The sequence below is a fragment of the Glandiceps talaboti genome, chromosome 5 (assembly GCF_964340395.1).
Source record: "Glandiceps talaboti chromosome 5, keGlaTala1.1, whole genome shotgun sequence".
NCBI classification, from domain to species: Eukaryota; Metazoa; Hemichordata; class Enteropneusta; family Spengelidae; genus Glandiceps; species Glandiceps talaboti.
The window spans coordinates 7,732,689-7,752,927 of NC_135553.1; the positions used below are offsets into that span (position 1 = coordinate 7,732,689).

General features: G+C 36.0%; 1 protein-coding gene across 1 annotated transcript; it reads right to left on the reverse strand.

Moving 5' to 3' along the window:
- Positions 1–1,002: 1,002 nt before the first annotated feature.
- Positions 1,003–14,482, reverse strand: LOC144435638 (syntaxin-8-like). The gene is made up of 8 exons (XM_078124234.1): positions 14,460–14,482; positions 12,911–13,010; positions 11,508–11,602; positions 10,002–10,109; positions 9,357–9,499; positions 9,054–9,146; positions 5,665–5,766; positions 1,003–3,066 (listed from the first exon to the last, which is right to left on the reverse strand). Exons 1-8 carry the CDS (start codon positions 14,480–14,482, stop codon positions 3,002–3,004), a joined length of 729 nt encoding a protein of 242 aa, XP_077980360.1. The 3' UTR covers positions 1,003–3,001.
- Between the last annotated feature and the right edge of the window lie 5,757 nt (positions 14,483–20,239).

The window sequence follows — 20,239 nt, forward strand, 5'->3', positions numbered from 1 at the left end:
ACCTTATTGCAACATCGTTGAATCTATCCTTACCTATCATGTAATATCAATACATTGTTTCTCTATATCGTCAACTGAAATCAAGTTTTGGACAATGTGACTTGTTCGAGAAAACTATTATAACTCCTACTGCTAATTTCTCAGGGCCTGCTAATTGAGGAACACAGTGTGTGAAGGCATATGAAATCACTACAAACACAAACCATTCAGTGCATGCTTGTTGTGAAATGCTACCATGTGGATGGAGATATCCCACAGGTTCAAATGTTGGGTGCAAATGCAAATACATATTATACACTACAACAACACAGACTACAATGTTGGATGTAACCACATCTACACATGCATTACAATTTCACAGACTGCAATCTACAAATATACTACAACATCACATACTGCAATTTTGGATGTAAACACATGTGTAAACACATCTACAAATATACTACAACATCACAAGACTGTAGTGCAATGTTGGATGTGAACACATCAACGAATACACAACACATCACAGACTAGTTATAGATATACCCATCAGACAGGATCTTAGCGTACTGAATACAGTACATACAATGGATTTCCATCAGACAGTATAAAATTCTAATCACACAGCCTCCTTGTAATCCTATTGATAACTCCGACATTATAACGTGTACTCATAACATTTTACAATTAAGGATTAATGCGGGATAGATGGTTTTAATGCATCACATACACACTTTATAGCTTTCCTGATGGCTTTCCTTACAAAAAAAGGGTGAATCATGGCTTTACCGATAGCTTTCCATACAACACACGTTAATCGTGATTCTCTCAATATCTTTCCTTCATTGTGAATCACAGCTTATTCTCAAGTATAACACATGACAAGATTTAGAAATAAAAGTTCGAATATAAAGATTTTATTTCGTTTTCGTATAAAGAAACATGACTTCTCCTTCATCATCATCATCATCATCATCATCATCATCATCATCATCATCATCATCACTTATAATATCTCTAGGGGTGTGTTACACTAATGGCATGGACGTGAGAAACATCCCAATTTATTAACAGGAAAGACCACAGTGCCATCTATGTGCTTGTTATCTGTCATTTTGAAATATTAATTTGCCAAAACTTTGTAAACCTTAGCTCAGTGGATTCAGTTATCTCAAATTGTAGTACATGCAAGAGTGTAAAAATTTATTTTGCTCAGAAACAAACAAACAAACAAACAAGCAAAATGATGATGATGAAATAACATTAGGTGTTCAAACTGACACATATTAATGAAATTCTGTGAGGGGGAGGGGGTTACCACAGGTACCACTGGGCCCAAAGTGTTCCAAATTTTCCAGTATAAAACGGTCGCAGTGTTTTAATGACCTTTGATCATTACATACATATTACTGACTGAATAGTGACGTTTACGGCAATATTCATAGGAATAAATACAAAGCTGGTGATCTTGGGCAATTTGTCACTGCTATCTGCACAGTTACATACAAAATCATACTCAAAATGCTTTGATCTATTTCATGAAACTGTAAACTGTGAACTCTCAGTACTTATCTCACAGAAAGCACAACACATGCAAGCTAATCACCCCTGTGATAGTTATATAGAAGCTTTCTGTACTTTGAAAAATTGTGGTGAATTTAAGTCAAAAGCAACTCACATCCCCACCCCTTCAAAGTATAATGTAAGTGATCCAATATGCAAATTAGATTCTCTGGTTCTGTTATATATGAAGACAATATGTACAACACAGAAGGATACTGTTCAAAGGTTCAGTGCAGCTCTACTGTCATCAGGTGAAAATTGTGATTTCTTTTATATGTACAGTCTACTATTTTCATTAAATTTACATAATTCTAACATACATGTACACTACTAGTGTGACAACATGTATACAGTAGGCATTCCAACATACATGGAACCAGTGTTGCAAAATGAGTATACAGAGGTTAAGTATACAATGAGTATTCCAACATATATGTACATAACAAGTAAAAACACACAAGTATACATGTAAGTATACAATGGGTATTCCAACATACATGTAACCAGTGTTGCAAAATGAGTATACAGAGGTTAAAGTATACAATGAGTATTCCAACATATATGTACATAACAAGTAAAAACACACAAGTTTACATGTAAGTATACAATGGGTATTCCAACATACATGTAACCAGTGTTGCAAAATGAATATACAGAGAGTAAGTATAGTGGGTATTCAAACATACATGTATGCTGATAGTGTAACACCATAAGTATATAAAAGGGTATTCCAACATAAATTTATGCTGATAGTGTAACAACACAAGTATAAAGTGATTATGCAAACATATATGTACATGTACACTGATAATGTAACAAGGTGAATATACAGTGGATGTACCAACATACACGTACACTGGTAGTGTATCAACATAAGTATACAGTGGACAGTCCAACATACATGTACCCTAGTGTAGTGTAACATGAATTCATGATGGGTATTCAAATAACATTCTCGAATCAGTACTATGTGTATTCAAATATACAATGCCGTGTATGTACAACCAGGATAACTACACATGTGTATGCAAGTCTTCATTGTGGTTCAAATGGATTCCAATATACCGGTAACAGTTATAGCCATCCAGGATTGGAGTGAGTTCATTTTCCCAAAACAAGACTTTTTTTGCATTCAATTTCCTTGTAGATCATAAAAACTATGTCTGAATGATACTTCGCACAAAAAATTCATATATCCAAATATATCCAAAGTTTGTAAATGTACTATGTGTAGCAATAGACAAGTGTTTCCTTAAATGTCTGAGATGATATCGTTCCATATGTCATCCATAGAAAACATCTTCAAATAACTTTACAGGACAACATTTCACAGATCCTTGAAGTCAGGTGAGAGTAGAGGCATGATGACCAAGTCAGTCACTTCAATGTCACTGTACCTTGTATATGTACTCACAGAGCGTGATCCCAAGTATCATATAACGGTCTTGATGTCATCTCAAAACGGCACCACAGCTACCACAACAATTGCAATCAGCAGTATTACAATAATGACCATCATTGCTGAAATTAATAAACAAAACGATAGAAATCAGATGATATCACAAATGATATGCCTGAAATTAAAGGGTAATGCCATTCCAGGAAATAAAGGTATTTTCATAAACTTTGGGTTCTTGAGAGTCATTTCATGATTTTACATCACTTACATTATGTGTGATTTCAGAGAAACATCAATTTGAACTCAAGGAATTTTTGCTGAGGGCCACAATACCTCGTCAGAGTCACAAGACATGTATACTGAAGGGGGGGGGGGGGGGGGGGGGGGGTCATGAAATACTAGATGAAGAATGAATATTCATGATTTCTAAGTGCTTGTTACCTACAGTGAAAACCTTGGAATATTCATTGTTCAACCATTACATATGTATATCTGCTGACTTCCAAGTGACAAAGTGGCCCAAAGCAAAATACCAAATCGAGGCTCAAATTCAATTTGGTGTTTCTTTGAAATCATGTGTAATGTAGGTGATGTAAAATCATGACATAATGATAGCCGTCCCATCCATGTATGTATATATGTATGTATGTATGTATGTATGTATGTATGTATGTATGTATGTATGTATGTATGTTGACTTTATGAAAATGCCTTAATTTCCAGGAGTGGTGTTTCCATTTAATAAACATGTACAGTGCAAAATTTATTAACAAAATCATAGAATTCCATGTGAATTTTCCTGTGTGTGCTATATTTCTATGGTGCAAAATGATATATACAATGCATGAATTATGTACATTTCACAATGGATAGTATTCCCATATTGTTGCTGCGTCCATTTCACTACAACATAATCTAGTAAATTGCTCTTAACAAAGGCTGACTATGCAGCTAGCTTGCCCAGATTTGCAATAAGATCCAGGTATTAAAACCAGCTCAATTTCAATGAATATAATATCCCCGGTAAACTGCTTTTCCGAGGGATCTTATCAAACTCTTACATTTTTTGCCCTATTTTATTGTATTATTAAAGGGACATAGTCTGTAACTAATGATCTCTGGTGATCACCTTTCTTTTGTACTGAAATATACTTAAATTGTTCAACAACTAAAACATAGTGAATCAAGTACAGTAACCAGTAAAGCCATCACCTAGAATCCATATATGTGATAAAAATTACATTATGTCATAATTTTTTGGTTACCAATAAATTCTTTAAACACAAGTATGGTTTCTCTGTATGGTTACATTTTCTGTCACACTACGTCCACTCAGATTTGCTTCAAAGTAAGTTTCACTGTGCATTGTATTTAGGCATTTTGTACATGAACATGTACCGGGAACAGAACTCTAAGAAATAAAGGTATTTTCATAAACTTTGGGTTCTAAAGAGTCATTTTATGATTTCACATCACTTAAAATTTCACTTGAAAAAGCTTATTACCTTATAATAAATAGTCATGAATATGCATTGCTCATCAAATATGTATTGTCTGCGAAAGCTCGCAATGCAACACTTTACTCCTATTAGTATTAAAACAACAGAGTTTTAATTTGGTGCTTCTTGGCAATCGAGTGAAAATATATTTGATATGAAGTCATGAAATGACTCTCCAGAACCAAACGTTTATGAAAATACTTTTCTTTCCTGGAGTGGTATTCCCCTTTAATTTCAGTCAAAAAAATGGAACTTTTATATTTTCAGACTATTTTTCTTTAATTATGCATGAGGTATTGCGTACGCAGAACATTTAAAAAAGATATTTTGTATTATTCAACACCTTGAAACAGACAGCAATGACGCATACCTAATAATCAAATGTTTTATGTGAAACCTTTTAGAATGAAATTTATGACACTAAGTAACGCTGTAGAAATCCAAAACAGATTTTATCATGTACACTATCAATCCTTCAATTGAGGGTGATTACCCCTTTGACAATCATTGAACTAGGTTTGATTACCCCATCAACAATCATGTTAAGACAATCTCACACTTCCTATTACAGACATAACGACAAACAATGTTTTGACATAAAAGTAGTTGAGTTGATCCGTTACATGGACTATTCCGACAAGATTTATGACATGTATTAGGTAGTCCTCACATTTCTCTTCTTGCTGTTCTGAATACCTTAATCTTTCTAATCCATTTACTGTGTACATACATGTGAATATACAGTAGCTAACATTTCCACTCTATAAGTAGTATACCAAACTGTACACACAAAGTCAGTTTACTGGCTAAAGTACATGGATATAAAATATACATTCATCCACCCTTTCATCTCTCTATCTATCCATCCATCCATCTATCCATCCATCCATCCACCCAAAACAAACACAATGCATATAGTGTAGATACAAGTACATGCACACATGCATGCATGCACACACACACACACACACACACACACACATACATACATGCACGCACACACACACATAGTCATACATACATACATGCATACATACATACATACATACACACACATACATACATACATACATGCACACACACACACATACACATGTACATACATACATACATACATACATACATACATACATACATACATACATACATACATACATACATACACGCAACTACAAAATACAAAATACTTGGGCATGACAGAAATAGACTAAAATAACTCACCACAGCTACCACTTTTTTTATCAATTTTCTTGATGTGTCTAGTTTCTTTCAAAAGCTTCTGATCCGTATAGTCCATGTGTCCAGACAGATCATCTATTATTTCTGCAATAAACACAAACACATCATTTACTTTCAGATGAATGTTACATTTATGACTCCACTACACCCAGACTCAAACATCTCTTCCTAACCCTTTATCCAAACAAAGTCATTATTTCAGAACAAAATATTTTGTTTGTGTTCATACAAGGGATAAAAGGGCACGGCTTGGCAGGCAAACAGAATAAAAGAGGCCTTTTTACCAGTAACTGTTCGAGGTTAAAACAACTGACAAGATAAATGGGAAGACGCTATTTTAAGCATTTAGCCAAACAAAAATGCATTCATACTTAAGGACTGCTGGCCAACCTGTACTTTTGTGTAGCAGAAAACAACCCATTGTAACTGGCTTGGAAAAACATGTCTGGCCCTAGACATGTTAAGCTGAGATTTCTTTTTGACACATTAATTGGGACTGGGTGTGGAAATGACTGACATATCTGAGGGTGGCAATATCAATGGAGTAAGGATGGGTATGCATTGAAATGACATGAAACATCTATGGAGGGTAATATCAACTGACACTGGGTGTGGAAATAGCTAAAACATCTATGGAGGGTAATATTAACAGACACTGGGTGTGGAAATAGCTAAAACATCTGAGGGCAATATTCACTGACAATGTGTGGGAATAGCTAAAACATCTATGGAGGGTAATATTAACTGACAAAGTGTGAGAATAGCTAAAACATCTATGGAGGGTAATATTAACTGAGACTGGGTGTGGAAATGACTAAAACATCTATGGAGGGTAATATTACTGACACAGGGTGTGGAAATGATTGAAACATCTATGGAGGGTAATAACTGAGACTGGGAGTGGAAATGACTGAAACATCTATGGAGGGTAATATCAACCGAGACGGTGTGGAAATGAATGAAACATCTATGGAGGGTAATATCAACCGAGACTGGGTGTGGAAATAGCTAAAACATCTATGAAGGGTAATATTAACTGAAACTGGGTATGGAAATGATTGAAACATCTATGGAGGGTAATATCAACTGAGGATGGGTATGGAAATGACTGAAACATATAATGGAAGGTGATATTATTAATAACACTGATGGGAATTTGTTGTGGTTAAGAGAAGGCATATTGTTTTAGTGTCTACACATCTGACATACACATTACAGTAATATAGATTATGAGATTCCCAAATCATATCCAGCTAACAATTTTTCCGCCGATCATTTTGGATTTTGCGAGACCTCCTTCACATTGTTAATGGTAGTGTTGTAGGTATATCATCAACAGGGGTTGTTGTCATTTTAGTATGTCTGGTTTATCTCATAAAAATCAATGTATTGCATCTTATTTCGGTTGAATACATTCACAGTATCAATACATATGTAGTCACCCCCTTGACATTACCATATATATGATTTACCACCGAGCTGACATCCTATTGAATTTCGAAAACTGACACTTCTAATTACTTGTGAATGCTAATTCTAACTAACCCACTGTCAGCTGTCCTTATTATGGCAATAAGTCTGTCTACCAACTATGCCAACACTGCCGGGCCAAGGCTATTATATATCACATTCCGGCCATCCCAAACCAAACACTCAACAAGTTAAGACATTCACATATCCAGTCAGTTAATAGAATTGATCAAATGCTTTCGATGTTGGAAATATTTCAAAGTTCTACCAAAGACAAATGTTTGTAACATTTGAAGATAATTCCGAGTCAACATTTCTTTAGTTTAGTATGATATTTCTGATCACTGTTACATTCCGCAAGGTCAAAGGTCAGGCAGGCAAGTGATAATAGTATGAAAATATATCTTTATGATTTAGGTGATACTGTGAAGGGCAAAGCAACAGGATGTGATAGCAAGGAATTATGTCTCACAGCACCGTGTCTACACTCAGCATTTCTTACCATATGTCTAATAAATTTCCCGTAATTTAACATTTCTCCTGACCCTTACCCATAGGACGATATCAATCATATCATTATTCAAGAGAACAATCCATTGATCTCCATATCTTGGGTAGTTTTCAATTTATTTCATCACTTCAGGCCACGATAGACTTAACTACCACATACATGCATGGACTTTTTACTGGCTGTCATACATCATCTGTGAAACCTTGTCTGCAACTTGCAAATAAACACTGCCCTCTTGTGACCATATCAAATTGTAATATTTCAAGATCTCAACGGTTGGGGGCAGTCATCAAAATGAGCAAGTCATTCATCTTGATTTCTTTTTTAAGTGGGGAATTTTAAAAAATGTAGCTGGAACAATCACAAATGGATTTAGGGTTTTTAAATCCGAAGGAAAAAAAATATGTTTTTGTATGAGTGGGTGCAAATTGAACTTTGGAAACTAGTCATCTGATGTTTCATTTGTGCATCTGACATCATGATCTTGGATTGGCTTTTAAATGTCAACATAAATGAATCACCAAGGCTTTGTTTCAAAGAGTGGATGAAATGTTGTTGGGAAGGCAAGCTCCTCATATCAATTCCATCTGAATTCTTTTCGATTCAGTGATTATGGAAATAGTAATACCATTTTTTGACCTTACTAACCGTACCTATCCCCTGCGCTGGTATTTACCTAGACGATAATAACTATTGATTGTAATGTTTTCCCCAAATATAAGAGATTTTTCGCCCTTGAACTCTATGCTTGTTTGTGATTGGTTTGCATTCACTTCATATGATGATATAAGGGAACTGAAAGAAGATTACAATTTGAATTTTAGGGATACTGCACATCCTTTCACAAGACTTGCAGACACATGGGTTGAAAGCTAGAACTTATCGAAGTATTTTGGTACAGAAAAAAAAGCTTAAATTTACTCGTAACAAGAAGTATACTTACTGTACAGGCAATTTTTAAATGTACATGTAATAAGCATATTTATCAAAGGAATTTCAGTAAATGCAATGGACCCCAAGTTTCAAACTGTATTGTACGCAAATAATAAAAAGTAATTGTTATCCATGAGTTTGTGGAAGGTATGTGGTGTGAACTGGATCAGGCAATGGCAATCAAACACTCGTGAGTAATAGAATTCAACATTCATGCTACACAAAAAACAAAAGGTTGTTAAATTTAACAGTCACCTGAAGAGGGCGATATACAATGGCGGCCAAGACACTTGTACTAAACTGATGTGAAAGACTTTAAAGATAAGTACATATGGCTTACAATTATTCTGTATTATTAAGAATCTACCATGTTAATTTTTAACAAATTCACTACATTTCTCTCTTTACAGAGAGCATCCTACAGCACATTTCCCTATTTACAATGAACAATACTTACCATTGTGTTCATCAAGTTCATCACCAATGTGTTCACCCATTTGTTTCTGTCTGGCTATCACCCTGGAAAGTGCTTCAAGGCCTTTGTCTTGTTCTAGTCACAAAACGAAAAACATAAAAAAAAAAACTGGTTTCAATTTGTAACTCAAGTTTTACTGACGGAAGACAAAGATATTCAGATGTAATGTGTGTTAGCATCAACAGTAACTTGATACCACAAAGATTCACTATTTGAATTAAAAAAGACTGAAAAATAATCCGCTTTACAGATCTGGTGTGCAAGTGGAAATGTGAGCACACTTACCTTCAATAATACTCTGTTGTTGTTGTCTAATTTCCGCTGCTGTCATTATGCTGGTTTCATCTGATTCAGCCACATCAAATGGATTGCCGCCACCAAACCCAGGGCCTTGATGAAGTAAGCTTGTCCTGGATGAAACCGGAAAACTATAAAAATGTCATGCCCACGTTTGCCCTACACATGCAAGGCCAAGATACTGAACATGCAAGTAAGAAACCACATTGAGAAATACACAGTAACAATGTTCATACAGTCTTCATAAAGATTAATTCTATTATCATATAACGTGCTAACAAATGTAAGACATACTTTTTTCTACAGTAGCACACTGTACTGGTTTTGTAGGTCGGAGATTTCTTATCTGGAAAATGTTGGAAAACAAACTCTAACTCTAACTTCACACTGTCGAGACCAAAACACAGTGTGCCGAGTCTGTTGGAAATGTTTGATATTCAGCTTAGTGAGGTAAGTTACACAGTTCAAGTTTTCAATAAAGAAATACTAGTAGTTACCTTCAAGTTCATGGCCAGTGTTAAACGGTGTGGTATTTCATTGTCAATGGATTTGACTTACACATAAACAAACAAACAAACAAACATACATACATACATACATACATACATACATACATACAACCAAACATCTTACCTCCCTGTACTGCTTTGTGGATCATTCATAAATGCATCATTTAACTGTTTTTCTTTACTTATAAGGTTATCCATCATGTCTTGCCTTCTGTCAACTTCTCTCTGAGTTCTGAAGGTTTACGCTAAGGTCATAAAAATGTGGAACATTCTCTACTTGAAGAGATACTGGACAGCTATATGTTCATACCCTGAAGTATACACTAGATACAACACAAAACCTGCTTTATTTGTTCACCATCCACTTTCTTAGCAGCTAGAATTATGCTTTGTATTACATGGGAGTTAACGTTTTGGTAGTTGCCATTCTTCCAAAGGCCGACACAGTTTACTTGCACATACATTGTATAGAGCAATGGACAATACAAGCAAAAAATGAAGGTACGTGTAAACTATCATATATCATCTCAAACAACAAGCCAATCACTATATCCAATTTTAATCAGATTGAAACTAGATAGCTATGCTCTGAAGCTGACCTAAAAGTCTTAGAAATTACTCTGAAGTACACACTGTACACACTTGTATTATACTGTAAGATATGTTATATCACTCCCCCCTCACCAGCATGCTCTATGAAAGGGGTTGACCGATGAGTGAAAGCACCCTGTCACAGCGTACCTTACAGACTAACACTTGTACATAATAGTGTGGGCTTTATAAATACCATAATCAATACAATTTCTTACTACAAATGTTTGTATTATTAATATGTACCAGGGTAGTATTGTACTGCTATAAAATAAAAACATTAAAGCTGCACTAGCTGCAACTAGTCCATTTTTTGAAGCTGTTTCCTTGGATATAATGACTAACTTCTCAATATTGTATACCCAAGGTGTATTGATTTCTCTACAGGTAAACTTCTGTAAGTAGTTGTACACATGCTGTAACAGGGTGAGAAAATGAAGTTTGAATTTTATAGTATAGACCTTAAAATCAGTGCCACCATGAATTTGCACAATCCACCAGACATGCCACGATTGCTGTGACTGAAACTGTATGAGTTTGTGCCTCAATATTGAATATTTAATGAGCACTACCATGTATAGGTAATGGTACCAAGGCAGATCACACCAAAATGGCACTGGATTCATAACCAACTAAGCTTTTGCACAAGATTTAACCTACCACTACACTACCTACAGATAATATCAACCACTAATTGGCAAGTACAACATGATGTCTTAACTGAACAAGTTCGATGAGCACTATCCGAGTGCTCGATGAAAACAAATGTCACAGATGTAGCCACTTTTGGTTTAATATGTTCATGAATATGATGAAAGTCTTTCATGGAAACATGAATGGAGACTACTATCTAATGGTTGATGTAGAGTCTGGTAATTGGGTAAAACATGTTACCATTACCCATGCATCTAGATTGGTGGAAATAAATTGAACTAAAAAAAAATGTGCAATTCTAGCATTCAGTACTCATTCAATTTCAAAACATATGAAAAATGAATAAGACTTGTCATTAGTTGACTCAGAATTGCTTAAAGGATACAAGTGGTATGACGACGAAGCTCTGACAAGATTTTGTCTCAAATTATTTAAATCTCGAGAAAACTGTTTCATTCCTAGTCGGATATCACTTGAGATCTGAAAGTAAAGATAAACAAATGAAACAGTATAGTCAATACTTGAACAAATCAATGTAACACTTACATTGACAATAGATGTCATAAATAAATTATGATAAATTCTCTTATGCAGTCACATAGATTTGATATTTTTATTGAGGTCTTATCCCTAGCCTGTCGATGTCATTGGATTTGTGACTTTGCTGGCACTAGTTCTACTTACCAGCTTGGTATAGTAGCCATTCAAACTGGATAAGTTAGTCATACCCCCTAATAAAAGCTGTATCAGAATACCCTGCATGGCTAAATTTACATAACAATTAACATATGTAACTTGCATGCAATTGTTACACTTAATGCATTATGCATTGTGTTCATCACAGTGCGATGATATCATCATGTTTATATGAACACTGTAGGGAGAGCACAGAATTCTGTGCGAGAGTAACACGATTGACAAGACGGTAGAGTATGAAGATAACGTAGTACGGAATACAGTCCAACAGGAAATAGACAAGATGTAGTGTAATCAGCTGGTGGGGATATTTTCAAATCATATTATCAACTTGATAGAGGATATATAACAAGTGGGTAGTAGAACAAGTGTTAGTATTGTCACAGAATCACACTTGTAGCTGTTTAGACAGGCTCATCTCATCACCCCCACTCACATTTAGTGTCTAAGACATTTAAACAGCAATAAAAGTAAAAAGTAAAGTTGATTTTTACCTTGGCATGTAATGTCACACCAAATTAAAGGGAAAGGATACATTATGAATTTACTGTAGCCAATAAAAACTAGGATGTTATATATGATAAATTGTTACAATTGCAGTCACTTCCACTTTCGAGCACGAAGCTGGCATTGACTAGTACTTAGGCAAAAATAAAGTACAGGCCTTCCCATTTCCATTGCTATTATAATTGTACAATAATACAAACAGTCAACAACACAGTTCAGATCCATATCAAATTATCAGTACCTGCAATAGCATTTTACCTCATGCTAGAGTGTAAAAATAGAACAAGTAGGTTATTCTCATGCACACCTATAGTAATTCATGTGAAGTGCATGGAGCAGAAATTATGACGTCAACCAGGAAATCAAATGTTCGTTGTTTTTATGAAACACCTTGGCAGTTATACTCTATTTCAGGTACTGAGAATTACCGGTACTGTAGTAAAATGTACATGTATACCAGCACAGGATTCATTTTAGCTGAATATGCACAAAAAGATTGATTACACTTTCACATACATCTTGATATATACTGGAAACAAAACGTGTATTTTTTATAAATAATAGTTGTTTGTATTCTTGTCTTACCTTAGAATGACTATTACCAATTCTTTGCAGTCTATTCCGTTCATTGATATTCTGCATTATTTCCTGTGCCTTTCTTTCACACAGGTCATATTCCGATAACCTTTAGATAAGAAATCAGAATAGAAATTAGTAGACTGTTTATATCACCATCTGTGATTCTGGTTTCGTGTCTCAATAACCATAGCCTGTTTTATGGTATTTCCATTTACTCATGTATATTAAATTTGTGTGTGTGTGTGTGTGTGTGTGTGTGTGTGTGTGTGTGTGTGTGTGTGTGTGTGCGTGTGTGTGTGTGTGTGTGTGTGTGTGTGTATGTTTATTTATGTTTCTATATGTTTATTTGTGTTTATTTGTTAGTTTGTAACATGGTACCTGGCCTCCCTGTGCTGTGGTCTAATCTTAGTAACTTAGAAAAACTGAAAATGCTATTCCTAAATCTTACTAGTTCTGGAAACAAGGGAATTCTTCTTTGAAAAGTCTATTCGTAGTACATGTAGTAAATAGAGGTAGTATACAATCAGGTTTCAAGAGAAGTCAGTTTGTAGACAGACAAGGAAGAACAACTCATGTGTCACTCAGTAACTTTCGGGGTATATTTGAAACAAAGAAAACTCTTGCAGCCTACCCAAGACAATGAGTGAGCTCGTATTAATCTTCCTATTAGTATTAACACCACAGAACGATACCCATTGCTGATCTGTTTCTTTCTAGTCTGTGGCCTGTAGGAGAACTCGGCCAGTAATGAAAACTAACATCTAGTATATTTTAATTACTACTTCAATAAAATTGTCACAAAACATAAACAAAAAAAAGTTTTGATGGCAAGGAACAATAATTTATTGTTTCTTTTATGTGGTAATTTGATGGTATCAGAATTAAATGTACACTCAGAGCAATATGCTGGCAGCAACAAGACGTAAGTCAAGACGGTTGGAATGGTCTTTGGTACTTTAGACAGTTGCGCCAAAAAGTGACAGATACTAGCTAGTTAGATAGATTCTGGATATTTTGGATTCATATTGTGGTACTACAGTTGACCGAGTTCTCTCCTACTGGCAGAGTTCTCATAGTCATACAACCATAGCCCCCCCCCCCCCTCCATTGTAGATGTTGGACCTTGTGTTACAAGTTATTGTTGACGCACTGTGTTTATATTATGAAACACTGCGATTTACGAACAGGAACACGAACAGTTTGAACAGAAACTTGAAATTATGAATAACGACTTTTATGAATCGTAGTTGCTACGTCTCAAATACACCATGGTGATCGTGTAAACATATTGTAACTTATTTTGAAAACAATACAATGTGATACCAACTCTGCGACCGAGTCAACATGTCTCGTGATCGTGAATATGAATGGACACCTAAGATAAAACCAGGAAGTGCTCACGATTGCCGGTGTTTGACAGTGAGGCTTTTGCATGTTTTTGAAAAAGGTGTGTAGTTTATGTAACAAATATATGAGTTATGCTCTTTTTTGACTTAGTCATGTAGGAAACGTCATTTCAACGCCTACTGCAAAAAAATTGGGTAAATCCACTCACCAAACATCACCTCCGGGCGCCATCTTGATTTGTGTGTATGTTGCAATGGTTTCTGGGAAAAACTATCCCTGATCTGTAAACATGACCGTCTGTGCGCTTATGACTAATATCAATACCTTGAAATCCCCCACCAACTTATTAGGAGGCCGCGTATTTTCCAGTTTCGCGGTGGAATAGAAATACAGATGCCGTCCGAGTTTATTGGTCAATATTACTACATGTGTATTTCCAAAGTTACATGTGTCGAATCATTGTTACGAAAATAGCATAAAATACGCATCAATACACACACACTTATATATGGTCGCAAACCAGAGCTGATAAGCTTACATGTGTTTCTTGCGCACTCTGCGAAACATCAACCTCTTGACGATGCCGTAAAAGAGGCCGTGGCTGGACGATCCACACGTACACCATGACACAACTGAACGAACAATAGGTATGTGAGACGCCTATTGTTTGCTGTTTTACTCCCCCCCCCCCTTTTTTTTGCAAGGTAAGGGGCAGACAGTACATAATTGATCAACGTATGACTGTGTAGTGTTTTAAAGTTAAAATAAGTTGCTGAAACAGAAACCTATGACAGATGAGCTTAGATCAATACCACAGTATGGCAAGAGTACTGGTGCATTGCCTTGTCGCGTGCTGGTACAACAACTCCCAGAGTCTACAACTAAGCGGCGCATGGTGTGTCAAATACCTCAAAGCGTAGAAAATAGCCGTAATAATTAAAGTGTTACTTTTTTTTTCATAATTTTAAAATAAAATTAAAGCTGTTTGAGCATTTTCTTGTTCCGGGGTTAGGTTTGCGGTTAAGCCCCCCCCCCCCCCCCAACAAAAAACCCTCAAATGTAATCAAAATCAATTAAAAAGTTTCAAAACAAAATAAAACTCAACTAACGTTACATTTATTGCTGCTAAGAACATATCAGTAGCACAACTGAATGTTTTGCAACTGATGACGCTTCTTCCGAAGAGTGTGGAGAACTTCCGAATGCTGTTTTCAGTGTACGTGCCAAAACAGATCAAATGATGATAATGTTAAACATGGTTGGCATATTACAAACAAGAGGCGCGTAAAGTTTTGATACTTTCTGATACAACTTTAAACATCGGATAAATGCTAAAAAAAAATACTGTGGGTGTGAGAAAGGTGATAGGATTATTTTCTTCATAATGACAAAGTCACGTGGTACATAATGTCTGCACATGTATTAACATTTATGTCTAGTCACTTTTACCACGAGACTTAATGCAATCTGCGCATTGATACAATATAAATTTAAGACCACAAAATAACACCGTGCTATCAAAATACCGTCATAGCAAATCAACCAATCATACAGAATATTACACAATTAAACCACGACGTTGCACAACGTACAACTATCTCATTAACTATTGTCAAGTAAAAAAAGTCCCCGTCAAGGTACTTTCCCTGTATGATGGGATGAAAACGAAGTGCGCACTTATAGGTGAAACGACACCTTGCAAGACTGTCTGCATTGTCAGTACGCAATAATTTTCAGGACATTATTGCCAAAAGAAAGAACACAGGTCTTCATTGACATTTTCAGTTTGTTGTATCGACCAAGGAGTGCGAAACTATCAGTTTTTGACTTGAAAAGAGCGTTGGCAGGTGAACAAAATGTCTGACGTGGACCCAAAAAGTGGCAGTGGTTCAGCCCAGACAAAACCATCAGGTAAGTGAATAAAGGCAGTAAAGGTTTTTCTCAACAGAAATACACGAAAGTGTCGATAATTTCTCCTTAAATCAGTGAAGAAACAAATAATGGCATTATAAAGCTCTCGTCAGTTTGCCATGGCAATAGTTATTGACCGCAATCATGGCTAATCTATTTTACCACATTTCAACGGACAAACGCGTAGCGATTTCTTCCTCGATACGTTGTACTTTGTTTTTTTCTAGAGTCTTGTGTTTTATATGCTTTTCAAGTCGAATGATTCATGCTGAATCAGCTTTTGGAAATTCCATCCATGATAATAATAAGACCCCGAGACTTTCCTATATGTTTAGTGTCAAAACATCCTTATACTGCTGTGCTCCAGACTGATTTACTAAATCTTGGGACCACGGCTGATATACTAGTAAACTAAAGCCCAGGATTAACAGCTATGACAAAATATTATATGTATTCTTTCAATTCTATTTTTCTATCTTTTTATTTTGGATTTACTTTATTCTTGGCATTCTTTAGTAGCAAACCAAAAGTTTTACTCAGCTCAGTCTCAGCGTAGCGGTACTGTATTTCATTTCCAGTTACCTAGTTTGTTTTTGCCTCGTTTGTTGTTAGTTACTGTTGCTATGTAACAAGAGTATTGCGTTTGTTGACTACAAAACATACCACCGAAATTATAACTTTCTTCGTCGTCTTTTTTTATCGACATTTTTAAACTTGCTTTTTGTATTACATTTCCATTTGCCTCGTTAGTAGCAAACCAAAAGTTTTACTCAGCTCAGTCTCAGCGTAGCGGTACTGTATTTCATTTCCAGTTACCTAGTTTGTTTTTGCCTCGTTTGTTGTTAGTTACTGTTGCTATGTAACAAGAGTATTGCGTTTGTTGACTACAAAACATACCACCGAAATTATAACTTTCTTCGTCGTCTTTTTTTATCGACATTTTTAAACTTGCTTTTTGTATTACATTTCCATTTGCCTCGTTCGTTGTTAGTTACTGTTGCTATGTGACAAGAGTATTCCCTTTGTTGACGTCGACTATGGGATATACAATATAACTTCCTTCGTCAGTGTTTTCCCTTTTTTCATCGACATTTTTGAACTGGTCAATCTCGAGTTCATTCCATCTGTTCTTTACTAAAAATACTAGTACCGCAACAGCATCCTTGATTATGGCAAAACCAGGATGGTCATATTTCAATTTTTGGAATTGTAAGAGAACTTCATGAATATCTGTTCGTAGATTATCAACGCACTTGTCTAACCAATATGGGACCATGACTGTATTTGCTTTCTATTGAAATTTCAATTTTCTTTGGTTTCTTATGTCATTTTTATCGAAGACAAATCCATCAATTACGTCTCTGTGATGAAGTTGATGGCTTCATGCAAACTTGACTAATGTACAACATTGTTAGTAACGATGTCATTATGCGAACACTATCATTATGTGTAATATTGAGAAGTGAATGTTTAATTTCTCCCCAGAATGTTCTCATTTTCACGGTAAAGTTGTAAACATAGAAGTATCAGTCATGATTCTTCCCATGCTGCAAATTTAAGCTCGACAACAACCATGCAATATTTGCGCACGCGCACAAAAATACAGTATCAACATATAACCCAATGAACATGTATATATATTTTACAGAACCAGCCCCGAATCCAAAGCCTGACGAATCGGAGAAGACAAAAGAAGCCCAGAAGAGAGCCAACAGATAATATGTGGATGTGCACAGCAGTGGAATGGCGATGCTGGCACCAAGCATTCAAACTTAGCTGATATTACAATAGAGCTAGTGTGTGCAGTAGTGACCTATGACTTAACTATCACGTGACTATCACAATAGAAATTTCTACGAATAGTTTGCTCATATCTAGATTTAGCGATGTCATCACACCATCATTTTAACTTCAGACTTTCGAAACACATGGGTATTGTAAAGCTTCGGCCAATCACAAATGGGCCACACTTGCCTACAAAGTGAAGAGTGTAGCTTACAGTATTAAAATCACGTTACAACTGAAATTTCACCCCCCCCCCTCCGCCATCCGTCACCATAAGGAACCAAGGAAAATGAATATGACATGCAGTTGATTTTAGCTAATATGTAAATTTTCAATCTTTATCGATATACAAATTTTACGGTATAAATGAACACTTCAAGATATTGCAATGGTCTCCAAGTGGAATATCAATTGGTGATTTTCGTCACGGCGTCAACTTCGAGGACCCTCCGATGTCAGTGGACTGGTTATGGATTCAATCCGAATAAACGTCGAAAGAAAAGCAATAGTTTGCTATGATTTAGTGTGATAAGATTTCAGAATGGAAGACAAAAAGTTACTGCGGTCAGTTTTTAAAAATGTTGATGTCCATAATTTAGATTCTGTCCACTCTTACAAATAATGCATGTACATATGAGAACACGTATGCCCTTTATTGTACAAAGTGCGAAGTGTAAATGAAATTTAGCCTGTGTTTGATCCCTAAGTTACATTATCGTTTGTGTGTTCTGTACTGTCAGCCCTTCCCTTGCTAAAATAAAAAGTCAGATGTCTCACATACCCATTGTTCAGTTGTGTTGTGTTGTGTTGTGTTGTGTTGTGTTGTGTTGTGTTGTGTTGTGTTGTGTTGTGTTGTGTTGTGTTGTGTTGTGTTGTGTTGTGTTGTGTTGTGTTGTTGTGTTGCGTTGTTGTGTTGTGTTGTGTTGTGTTGCGTTGTTGTGTTGTGTTGTGTTGTGTTGTGTTGTGTTGTGTTGTGTTGTGTTGTGTTGTGCTGTGCTGTTGTGTTGTGTTGTGTTGAGTTGTGTTGTGTTGTGTTGTGTTGTGTTGTGTTGTGTTGTTGTGTTGTGCTGTGCTGTGCTGTGCTGTGCTGTGCTGTGTTGTGTTGTGTTGTGTTGTGTTGTGTTGTGTTGTGTTGTGTTGTGTTGTGTTGTGTTGTGTTGTGTTGTGTTGTGTTGTGTTGTGTTTGTTGTGTTGTGTTGTGTTGTGTTGTGTGGTTGATGTGTATATTTTTATGCTATTTTCGCTTTAGACATAACTGTAGTTTGACTCAAAATTTGACAAAACGTCAGAGTCGGCACCGTGACACGGTGAAACTAGAAAATATATGTTACTAGCACCTCCCAAGGTGTGTGTGGGGTGGGGGTCATATCATGTTATTCATGCATGACTAATAACAGATCAATTGTTGAGACGTATATAGCATAAACATGTTCTCGGGCCATTTTGTTGGTCTAAAGTGAAAGTGAACTAGACCGATGAACGATCCGCCGTTGTGGGCGCTCTTCTCACTAAACCATTTCCACTGTATGAATGATACGGCTACCTGACGAAGTATTTTACAGTCTAGTAACGAACAATTTTATAAAGCAAGTACATATAGTTTTAAAGAGAGGTGGTTATCCGACAAAACGTTTTGCTATGGCGTATTGGTGGGTCTATTTTGGCTGAAGAATTCGTAATTTTCGTCACGGCGTCAACTTCGAGTGTATACATTACAATTCTCTCCGATGCTAAAGTATGACCAATTGAGAACTTCCCAACCTCGAAAATCCGAGGTTAGTTAATATGCTAAGCTGGTAGAAATGTGTTAATTGGCCTCATCATCTATATCAACAGAAATAAAGAAGTGTCGGGTATTTGCATAATCTTCTTTTCCATCTTTTCATTGTATGCATGGTGCGCTCAGACCACTATAGAAAGTTGTCTTGCTGCTAGACGTTCGGGCTTTCTCCCGACGAAGTTCGCCGTGATGACGAACGCCCATCCTTGTCGTATTGTAAATTCGGAATAACACCTGAGGTCTAGCAGCTAGACTAGGACATGAGTAGCTGTGGCCAGATTCATAGGAAGTATTTATAGTAGGAGCACAGAAACTTCAAAGGCTTATTTATTCTTTATTGTTTAGTATAATGTCGTAGCGTTATTTTACAAATTGTGACGCGAACTTGGCCGCTTTATAATGAACACGCAGGACAATAGCCACCTTAGCTCTGAAATATGATTTGAGAACTCTCTGTCAGCAGTTGTGTCGCAGTTCTCTGAGTGCACATTTCCAAACTTTGACCCGTCTTT